The sequence below is a fragment of the Cryptomeria japonica genome, chromosome 10 (assembly GCF_030272615.1).
Source record: "Cryptomeria japonica chromosome 10, Sugi_1.0, whole genome shotgun sequence".
Lineage (NCBI taxonomy): Eukaryota > Viridiplantae > Streptophyta > Pinopsida > Cupressales > Cupressaceae > Cryptomeria > Cryptomeria japonica.
Window position 1 is genome coordinate 700,971,559 of NC_081414.1, and position 12,601 is coordinate 700,984,159.

Genomic DNA, 12,601 nt, shown 5'->3' on the forward strand with positions numbered 1-12,601 from the left:
AGACATCTTTGAGACAAATTTACTTGGTTGTTTGGGTAGGGGAGACATAGAGTGATGCCATCAAGATTAAAACACCACCATTAGTAGCTATGGGGGAATCAAAGGTAAAGGCCATTTAAAAAGGAGGAAAGGAAAGGCCCTCAAACCTAGCCAATTCAAAGGCCCCACAATAAATGCAAATAAAAACTAGAAGGAAATCTTACCAAAATTACAATATGACATGTGTAGTGAATCCCATATTATGGAATTTGAAAAAATGTTGGATTCAGTTGTATTGGACAACCACACAATTATTCCTCTCATCCAATTTTTTTTTTCTTGTCAAATTATTAAAGTTGAAGGATAAATTGCTAAATATTTTAAACTTGGTGGGTTTGTTTCTCCAAACTCAAAAGCATATTGACTAGCTCATTCTTGAATTTCTAAGATTCACATTGACAATTATGGTGTTTAACACAACACTGCGTATCAATTGATAGCTTTATGAATACAATCTTGTTTAAAATAATACAAATGGTGTGTGATTGAGTACCTTTTCAAACGAGGAGGTAGTTGTATTTATGGGGCAATTGGTTGAAGAATTTATTTTCTCTCAATATTCATTTTCTATTATATGAAAATATTTATGAAACATTTTGTGAAGACATTTATGAAATATTTATTGTGTTTTAAAGAATTTTGAGTCATAAGAGTGTGCTATATTTCTATCTAGGTTTTATTCTATACATACATGATTCTATTTTATGTAATTATTGATCTTTGAATTTAGTCTATTTAATTTTTTACTTTGTTGAACTAGATAAATATGGCATCCATTTACAAACACCTTGATGATTTGTTGAAAGATGATTAAAATATAAAATTCTTTAAAATCAAGTCAAACTCCTTTGTTGACTTAACAAGATTTAAGGAACACAAGATTGTTGTTGTAACTTTTTAAATAATAATGAGGTATATGGAAGCAATAATGAGGATACATGCAATGTAAGGGGAAAAATAAACTTGTGTACTATGAGAAGGAATAGTTGTTAAGAAGAAGGTAATTTGTAATGCCCAAAATTCACATGCTCAATGGACATTACATAACCTATTTATCTTTCTTTCTTCAAAAATATATATTTTACAATATTTTATTTTTAAATCATAACATAATGCATTGTTAAAACTAGAAGCCATATTATCAATATCATGTAACCATCTCAAGCATGAATAAATGCTAAAGAGTAACATAATGTTTCCTTAACTTACATCACAATGTCCCTCTTACTTACATGATTTTCTCATGCATCCCATCACGATGTATTTGCCTTTACCCTCATACCTGTACCTACAAGATGTCTACATGACTAGATATTCAAAACACAGTCAACAGATGATTAGATAAATGTACATCATGATAAATCGTATCATTGTTGTAACTGGATCAATCATACAATACCTAACTATTGAATTTGCAAGGACGGACAAAGTAAACATAATGTTCAGAAGTAATGTCTAGATCACATAAACCTCAAATGAGACAAAACCTAAGGGCCAGACCTAATGTCTCGAGGGCTCATCACAAATGGCCTTGCCTATGTGAAAGCGCAGATACTTGATAGTTCCTTAAAACCATCTATTATAAATTTTTTTTGTAGAAGTAGGTATGCAACCCTTTCTAGGGTCTAGTACCCTAGACAGTTTCCTCGTCGGTTGCCTCCCACTAAGGTGAAACAAACATAGCTAGTTTAGATATACAAACCAGTCACACATAGGCCTCCTCACAAGTTTTCTCCAAGGACCTACGCATAGGGTTCTAATCATATCAAATCATAATAATGATATAAAATGATAAGTTACTTTCAAGTGTGTAGACTATGTAAGTACCAATCTTATATGATACATTTTGTAGTAGATTGAAACAACATATATTTATACAACCCTTTGTAATAATTCATATAACCATTTTCTCTGCAAGGTATACATAGTTTTGAAGGACATTATTCCAAGTTCGACATCCACAAATCAACATGGTCACCATTAATAGTCTCCAAATGACTGTGTCCATTAAAATTATTAAACAATTATATGTATTTAATACCTTGATACAATTTATAGTAAACAATGCTCATAGAACCCAAACACGTAATAAAGAAACTAATAACTACCTACCATGCAAGTGCACTTGGCCATTAATAAAACCTCATAATTTATTTGAGGTGACACTATCATCATGTAATATCGTCTAAACACTTAGCTAATGAAAATTATAGACATTAATAGCATCTAATAACCCCAATGATGAAACTTCTATTATCATTTAACAATACTTAATATCTGAAATTATGGAACACTATTATTGTTTAATAACCTATATAACTCAATTTATGATACCCAATAATCTTTAATAACATCTAATACATCAATTAATGAAAATCTATTATGTTTTGATTTCTTAAGTTCTAAGGTGGAGGTAAAGATTTAGTAAGGAGACATTAGAACAGATTATGAAGCCTAACAAGAAGTTAATATATTCTTAAGCACGACTAGAGGTTTGCAACTGTTCAATCCCAAGAAGATTTCAGGCGAATCTACAAGTAGTACAAATGTCCCTTCAAAAAGTATTTATAATCATAAACTTTACCATCCTTATCAATTTCCATGTTTACTTAATACTAAAACAATAATTAATATGAAGGGTGGACTAGTACCTTGATTAGGAGCACTTCCAAGCTTTAGCATCAGACATGAAGTCTAAGATTTATAATTAAGATATGGGAACTCAAGATCCCAAATCTGATTATATTATGTTGAGATATATTAGGTTGGTCCTTAGATATAATGATTTGGTGAAGGACCAAGTCTTGTTTAGTGGATGTCTTGAAGATGTATAGCTAAGTTCTCATCATTACGCAGCCACCTACATATTGCATATTGGGTGACTTTTCAATCTCTAAATCTAATATAAAATTACATGGGAAGATGACATCAGCAACAAAATAATAGAGCCAATTACAATAACTTGCAAACACGCAATATTGAAAATATGAATACTACACTTAACAACAGTGAGTTAAACTGATTTACATCAAACATTGTTCTTTCCTTATTCTTTTTATTTATTTATTTTACTTTTAACTTATACACTCAACTACTCTTTTATGGAAGATAATGTTTCTGGTTTTACAGAAACTAAACAAGGGAAAAAGCTAAATAAGGTATTAGACAGAGAACTTTATTGTGAAACTTCCCACCTAATTTTTGTTTGCTGGTTTTTCTTAAAAAGTTCAAATGAGCAGAGACTATCAAGTTGAGGGGTTATCTTTGAGCTAACAGGTTTGAATGGCACTTAACTAAAAAATTTAATGGATTCTTTCTTTTCTCCGTACCTAATGTTTATTCACATCCCAAATAGTAAATAGGAATTTATCGAGATTATCTTAGCATTTTAGTCATTAAATACTGAGGATAGAAGCAAATTACGTAATAATAATAATATGAATTAGACTTGACCTTAAACAATGGTGACAATGATGTCATTGTAGATCAAGGCACAACCAACATCTCGTAATCCACTTGAAAGCGTATCTTCATCCTCCCAGACTATGGTCACATGGGCTACCATGATTGCCAGATTTTGTACAAAATGAAGTTGTTGAAAAAAAATAACTTTAGAACCTGTCCCAGAAATATAGCACTGCATCACAGGGTACGTAGGCAATGGATTTGCTGATAAGGCTTTGGAAACTCTCAAGGAAACGTAGTAGTCAGTATAGAGAACAACTTGAGTTTGCAGGAATGGCGTTAAAAACAATCAAGCAAACTGTTATTGGCATGTGTAAAATCTGACTTCATAACCTGAGTTTGCAGGAACATTAAATCTTTTGGCCTTAGTACATTATTGTCTTGAATACCTATAGCAAATGAAATGGGTGAGTGGTTAGAAAATAATCCGGTAGAAGCATGTCATTACCAGCCATTTGTCATAGTCACAACCCTATATAAATAATTCCTTATTTTAAGAAACATATTACTCTGCATTACTTCTAGCGCGTTAGATTTTATAGATTGTCATCTACCAAATAGGGTGTCTTCCAGAAGTTATGATAATCATACATCGTGGAAGACCTTTTTGACCTTTTCTGCATAGAACACGTAGGTCTCTGTTGAATCCTTTCCTGAACACAGATATTGGTTTTTTTCTTTTTATCATTTCTTATTTTTTATGGAGGGGTAGAATACAATCTATGCAAGCTCGTCCCATTAAATTCACCAGCTTTTGCAGATGTCCAAGGGTTGCTGTTTGGTAGAAGTACTGATGGATTTACTCACACACATAAATACATCTTTATCATATTTTAGCCAAAATATTGATGAAAGAAATATCCTAATGATTCAATAGCTAGCTCAATTAGGTGTTAAGTAGGTTTACTAAAATTAAGGATCAATCCAAATAAAACCATTCTAGAAAACCTGCCCAAAGAACATAATACTTTTGAGCAAGTTCGTTTCCTTAGTTTTATCTATCAAGTGATCTCTCATAAAACATGTCAATAACCCTCTTAAGAGGTATTAAAGTTTTGAATAATAAAGGAAAGATAAAGAGAATAAGGAATATAGAACACATAGGATCATTTACAAGTTGAGCATAATGGATCATTAGATACATGATTGAAATTGGTTTTATTTGCAATTTCTATCTATAAACTCACCATATTAAATTAACATCAAATATTTGAATACATCTATCTCTTATTGATTTCAATAACTACAATTGTCATAACTCTTATTTTCGATACAAGAAGCTCTATTTTCTGGTGGAAAATATTGATATTATCTATCAATAAAATCCATTTAAAACATATTCAAATTTTTTAATTACATTAAAGTCAAAGAGTCATCATCCTTTCAATAATCAACTATAGAGAAGAGTTATTATACTTGAATGTAATGAAAATGTAGTCTACTTGTAGATTTGATATCTGATCTATATCATAATATCTATAAAATTTATAGATGTACTTGGCATACCTCTTTTCTTGATTACTTGAGTAGGTTTCTAGAATTTGTAAATGGGGTTCCTCACATGGTCCCTACAAATAAATACATATCAAGTGCTTGGACTAATGTTTGCTCATTAAATAAGATCCAATATTTCACAAAACCTTCTCGGTGGTCAATTCATTATCCAACATAAAAGTGATCACAAACCCTTTAAAGTTTCCAATCATCACATGACATAAAGTGTTTCCATTCCCTTCAATCACCATTAATAAAATCACTACATTCTATCCCATGAAGAATATTTTCTCATCCTAAGTTAATATTACATATCAATTAAGATATACTACATTATTTGCTTTTAACTTAAGTATATAAGGTTCTAGAAGCACAATTGGACCATTCCATGAATGTAATGTGACCACAATCACTTGACGTAATTATAAATTAAATGTCCATAACATAAGAATCAATAAAAGTATCTCAAATAATCATAAAAATGAAATATCCATGGCTATCTATAGGTGGGGCTTGAAATAATTTCCTTTATCTAATTCTAAAAGATCTAATAGCTAGGAGAGTAAAGAGTAAATATTTAGCATGCAGGCACTTGGTAAGCCAAAGAAAATTCTGTAGTTAATGTTTAGGTAATTCCATCTAGTGGGAAGGGCTTAAATACATAGTTCTAGTGGTGGAATAATGTGGCTAGGAGGAAAAACATACAAGTTGAAGGCGAATAAGAAAGAAAGCAATATACTAACTAACTTAGGCAATATAGAAAATTCAAAAAAATTTGTATACATGATTTAAGTTAAGGACCCACATCTTTTGGATAATAACAATGAATTATAAAAAAGGTACAAAGTTTATGGTAGATGACCAATATGAATCTGGGTGCCAACATAATATGCATTTTATTATGTGAAGGGTAAAGGTAGAGACACTAGGGTCTCACTAATGACAAGAGTATATGTATTTCACCATGGAAGCAGTTGAAAGTAATAACTAGACACATAAATTAGATATATCTTAACAAAGGAAAGCATCCAAAGCATAAGGAAATTAAATAAAGGCCACGAGAATACATGAGGTATAATTTTAATAGCAAGACTATAAACATAATTACATAAGATGACATCACTAAAGTACATAAAACTATAGATTAAGAAATTCTAGAATAAAGACAACACTATAGCCACTAAGATGTGTATGAGAACATTGATAAGACATAATAAAATTATCCAAAAATTAATCACAAAGAAAATTTATATAAATAAACCCTAAACCAAGTGTACAATTCATAATAGAATATGACACCACAAATGATCATTTATAGAAGTGAAACAAAAACTAGAATTTACATAAAAAATAATACACACATGCATCTAAAAGAGAAGTCTATAAGGTGAGAAAAAATAAAATTTTATAGAATAATCCACGTCTCCTCTTCAAACCATAACCACTTGTCACCCTTACGATACCCTTACTAGCTCAATCTTACTAATTTCTAGATTGGTCACTTGTAAAGAAATAATGCAGGTCATTATTTCTTAAGCACTATAAATCCCATTTTTAGTGTATGTCGATGATTAGGTTATTTTTATCTAACAAATTACATATTATTAACTCTTCCTATACTCTAACCTACCTCATGGCTTGTAGCCATTATTTTTCATTTTTATCCAACAATCCATGTACTACCAAACTACTATAAACTTTAGCATCCTCTCAACTTATTTTAACCATTTATCTTGATATTGAATTCAATGGTTTCCACACCTCATAACAATTAACAATCTGATATTTCACCCTTAATTATTGTGTGGCATGATGTCATTGGTGTCACTAATATGGTGAGTGCATTCAATATGCTAAGGTTTTTCCTTTTTAGATTACCATTTACATGATTTAAAATAAAAAAATTGATAGTTGACTCCATGTAAAATTTATCTTGTTTATGTTTCCATTCCTAATTGTGTGTTATATTGAGTCTAAATCCACTCCATGTGATCGTGACCATAAATGAGCCCAAGGAGAATAGAGGCACATGTGGTATTTCAAACTAGTTGAGAAGTAATTATCATGAGGAACTTAAATGAACAAATTTTTATTTTGACCTTAGTGAAGTCATACCTCTATTATTATGATCATCGGATTGGATGCTAGTTGTAACCCATTGAATTATACATAGTTGGAATAATCTAAGTCAATGAAAAATATCTAAGCAAGGATCATGATTTGATAGTTTAATTTTACAACTGAAAGAACTTTGTAATATGGATAGCCAACCTATATGAAATATTGTAAAGTGCATATCTTCTATGAATGTTTGGGAATGCATATATCTCTCTTTATATACATATACATGAATATTTATATATGTATGCATATGTGTGTGTTTGTGTGTGCGTGTCTATATCTATATATATATTTATATCTATCTATCTACACACACACACATATGTATTTATATATGTATATATGTATGTGCGTATGCATAACACTTACATACATATATACATAAATGTATGCATATGCATGTGTATATGTATATGTATATGCATATGTGGGAGTTATAAGTTTTATTCTAGAAGCTAAAAAATGACTAGGATTGAGAATTGTGGGAAATTCCTTTTTGGTGCATGTGGTGTGGAGTGAAAAAAATATATCTCTAGCCAATGTCCATTTAATTTGTAAATATAAAAATTCTAGATTATAAATCTTGTCTATAATTACACATTGTTTGAGCATGATGGATATTTATGCATGAACTCATTGATTTTTATCTACATGTGTAATATTTTAATGGTTTCATTTATTATTTTCAAGTAAAGATATACTATTGAAACTAATTGACTTCTCTTGAATCTTGCATAGTTCATGTCTTGTGTTGAGCTCAAATTAATAGTTCATTTTCTCACTTCCCCTCTATCTCTTTTATCTTTTATTAATTTTAAAACTACTAGAATAGGTCTCTATTAATTTTAATTTAAGTTCCCAAAATATTTCATCCCTTAACTTGATATTTCTATCAACATTATAACATCCTACTCAAAATCCTACCAAACTTGTTAAAATATCATCACTTCTGTAGCAATAAATTCAGGAAAATGTCCCTATTTTTTAATAAAATTATGACAAATATTTGTTAGGTGCATTAATATTCATTGCCAATATTTTTCCTTTCTATAAGATATGGATTCATACAAATCACTATATATTGTTTCATAAAATGTTAATAAGTCCTAGTGATTACTAGCTAATGATAGTAATAACCATGGATAATCCTTCATTAAAAATTTGCATAGTTGGTCAATCTATCCCCATGTGTGTGTGTGAGTGAAAGTGAGGGACTAAGGAAAAGTGGAAGGATTTCCTTGCAAGAATGAAGAGGTGATACTCTTATAAAGGTAAAAGGGTTAGTAACTTCTAATGTGGTTTGTTGGTAGTGGACCTCATGTGCTCCTACATAAATCCACTATTTAGAAGGCAATGAGGCACACCTAGATAAATATTTTAATAATATCACAACATAAAAATAAGACTATAATATGAATGAATTTTCGCCTATATTCAACTATTGATGAAATTATTCTAATTGAATCATTTGACATTAGAAACATATACCTTTTAAAATATTTATATAGTCTAGAATTTCTTTTAGGCCACATGATTAGATTTCGATGAATGATGTAAAATAAATTGTAAGATAAGTAAAAATTTCAAAAGGTGTGTGCTAATGTTGCTATATTAAACTAGAGCCATTAAATTATAATGGAATCCAGTGGTGGAAATGGATTTACCACTTCTTCATAGATTTAAACCAAAAAATGCCCCTCTCTCTTTGGTGGCCTCATTGTCATTGATTCATTACACCTATAGGTCTATCGGGATTAATAGTAATGATAAAATTTATTTTTTAATAGATATTGGCTACATGTATTACAAGAGACTTAGATGCTCCTACTTGCTATTTACATAAAAAGGAGTATAAAGTTTTAAAATATAGTTGTCTTACGTGGACTTTACCAAATAGAATATTGTTTGCATGTATTGTATGAAATGAATAATTGTCATAAATTGGAAACAAGATCTTAATTTATTATCCATGTGAATTTTAAATAAAATATTAGTAGATGAACTCTAAGCTAAATGTATTCCCCGAGTTTTAGAGACCACGATAATAAAGGATAGAAACAATCATGACTAATTTTCTTTTTTTTTTCTGCCATGAAAATATGAGGTCTATGTACAACTTCACCTACACAGAGAGGCCACAAAAGAAAACTCCAAAAATATAATTATATATAAATTATAATTAGAAAATCCTACCAAATATTAATTTCAAAGTGAAATTAGTTTAATGATAATAGTTCCCCAAAATAAGTTGCAATATAATATTAATGGTGAGTGTTGTTCACATTTTCATGTTTTTATAAACTTAAGGTGATTATGGTCTAACAAAGCACCATTTTGTAATGAAAAATAATGTAGTTTATAATTTTTATAAAGTACTACTTTAGTGATTTAAATAACACAAATAATTTTTTATTAAATTTGGTAATCTATCTCTCCTTCTAGCTTGTCCAATTTATATACCATTTGAGAAAAATTACCACTAAAAAGTCATGGCTCATATACCACTAAACTATTTGACATCTTGGAAATTTTGGGATGGCTTCTCAAGTCTCCTTTCAAGAGAAGAATTGGTCTTTAATCTCTTGAGGTCATGCTGGACACCATGACTATCTTACACCATATAGAAGGAGGTCTCTTTACGTGAACGCCTGCGCATGTGTAATGAATAGGCAATTCCATATTTATAATATTAATATATATTATTTTAAAATATTTATTATAAAATACAAATTTATTTAAAATATTTTGAAATAATAGGATATATAATTTCTTATATGAATTTATAAATTTATCAAATTAATTTTTTTTAATAAGATTGTCTTAAATGTGAACTTAAGAACTTGTCACAATAGATCAAATTTAAGATTTTGACATTTATTATTAATGTTTATTATATATATTTATTTAGAATCTTTTCAAAATAAAATATAATTGTAAACAAAATCTTTGGCTAAGAATTTAGAAACTTAATATTTTTTATTTTTTTACATATAATACTAATTAAACTTGAAATGAGCAAACTATCATAAAAGAAAATCATATAACAGGCAAGGGTGGCCGTCGAATTCCAGGTGTACTTCTATCAACATATATGTATCACAATACATATCCAGAGCTTTGATGCGTTATGAATCTTGCAGCTCTTGCGTCGCAATCTCCGATTTTACTTAGATCTAGCAAATAAAGAATTGACTGGATTGAAAATAGTAATAATTATAATTACAAATATGATGAATGGAAAATAATAACAATAATTACAAACATGATGACTATTGCTTTGGGTGGGGTGCCCATTCTCTCATTCACATGATACTTGGCGTTTAGAGTTAACAAGGTTTTTCTTATCTATAACATGTCAGAGACAGGGATTAGAAATTTTACAGACTAGAGGATACAAATGAGAACTCGATTAAAAAGTTAAACTTATCACATTTCAATGTTGCATGAAAAAGCAATAAACTCATACTCTAAATGAGATTTATCAAATCTACCTACAAACGCTTACAGAAACGTGCAACTTTTTTTCTGTTAATAAGGAAGGTTTCAACTATAATATATGCCTTTTGTCTACAGGCAGCATACAATAATGTCCACAGATGCCTATATTGACATTCATGCAAACTGTACTATCAAAATTAATAGACTTTTTGGCTCAGAAGGTTACTGATACACAAATTATTTCACCACGATGGGAGACCTTAAAAACCCTTACAACTAATGCGGACAATAAGAGACTTAGCTTTGCTGAATATAAACTTGAAAGTTCAATTTTTACTTTTGAAACGTTAGATTTCCACAGTTCATAATGATAGATATGTTGTACATCATACAGTTGAATTCAAAAGCACAACATGTCTAATATTACCTTGCTAGTCTAAGTGAAATCCCAAAGACATATAAACTGGTCATCTCGATCATCTTCTCCAGTGATTGGATTATCAGAGACAAGAGAAGATCCGATCAGCACTCCATCTGCAATGTTCATCAGCATGCTTGGCCAATCTAGCCATGAATCCACCATCACATTCTTTTCCTTTTCAGTTACTACTATATTAGTCGATTCAGAATGATTTTGTGGAAACACCTCTGCGTCAAGAAAACCATTGTTATTATCATCACTATTGGTGTTGGAATTCACTGGTTGTTGAGAATAAGAGTATGCAGCTTCGACTGCAGCCGCCTGAATGTCTTCTGCAGAGGAAGTTGCAGGGCAAGGAAGCGAATGAATTGAGTCAGGGAAATTGAAACTAGCTGAGTAGCCTCTTAAGACAAATGCAGCTGCATCATGAGCACGAGCTGCCATCTCCGGTGTGGGGAACGAGCCCAGCCATATCCTCTTCTCCTTCCTTGGCTCTCTGATTTCTGATACCCACAGTCCCCACTTCCTCTTTCTCACACCTATATACCTACCATGCTTTCTTCCCCTCCTATTTGCATTTACACTACTACCCTCCTTCCCCATTAATGATTGCAAGAGCTTATACAGTACAAACACTATTAAACTTGGGTTCCTTGTCTCATTGACTAAAAACAAAATACCACTAAAAGTCGACACTCGGTACGGTCTTATAGATGAAACAGAGTCATAGGTAACTGGATATATATGACGTGTTCTTTATCTTTAGGCCATTCTTTCACCTAGCTACACGTTAACAACCGAATCTAATAAGTCAGAGAGAGATTTGATTCTAAACCTTAACTTCGTCGCTGGACCTCATTAATATGAATATATTGATAAATTTAACATATGTATTGAATTATAAATAGCTTGAACTATATTGGTTAGACTCTACTGAAACATCAAACATTTTAACAATAGCATAGCTGTTGGCCTTTCGCCCTCATTGGTGACATTTTTCTCTTTTTAATTTTTATGGTTGATCTGTCTTCCCAACAATGACAAAGCATACGAGCCCACCATAATTGGATCACCCTCTCAGCCAATAAACAAACTAATTTCTTTTTCTATTAATATAGCAAAGGAGTATTTTAAGATTATTTGAATGGCTGACTGATCAAAACAATTAATATACTTTACTAAGCATCAAAGAATCAAAGAGTGTCATAGGTTTTTTAATCAAGAATCGACTGATCATGTTGTAAGACTAGTCTAAGAAGTCAATTTTGAATCTAGAATTATAATGATTTGATTCCAAACATTTTATTTTTAAGGTTTTATTATTTTGATTCCTAGGATTATTTAGTTCTTCAAAATTTTATTATTTTTGATTCTTAAGATTATAGTGATTTGTTTGTAAATGTTCGTTTGAAAAGGAACAAAACCCCTTTCACATAAATTAGAGTCAATTAAATAATCGTTGCAATCAACTAATTTCTTTTTCTATTAATATAGCAAAGGAGCATTTTAAGATTATTTGAATGGCTGACTGATCAAAACAATTAATATACTTCACTAAGCATCAAAGAATCAAAGAGTGACATAGGTTTTTTAATCAAGAATCGACTGATCATGTTGTAAGAC

The 12,601-nt window shown here is 30.4% G+C and overlaps 1 protein-coding gene across 1 annotated transcript; it reads right to left on the reverse strand.

The window, feature by feature from the left end:
• Positions 1-10,993: 10,993 nt before the first annotated feature.
• On the reverse strand, positions 10,994-11,581 carry LOC131859141 (ethylene-responsive transcription factor ERF039-like). The gene has a single exon (XM_059212696.1). The coding sequence runs from the start codon at positions 11,579-11,581 to the stop codon at positions 10,994-10,996; it is 588 nt and encodes a 195-aa protein (XP_059068679.1).
• Between the last annotated feature and the right edge of the window lie 1,020 nt (positions 11,582-12,601).

Coding starts and splice junctions, on each gene's coding strand:
- LOC131859141 (XM_059212696.1), bottom strand. CDS start 11,581: ATGGGGAAGGAGGGTAGTAGTGTAAATGCAAATAGGAGGGGAAGAAAG.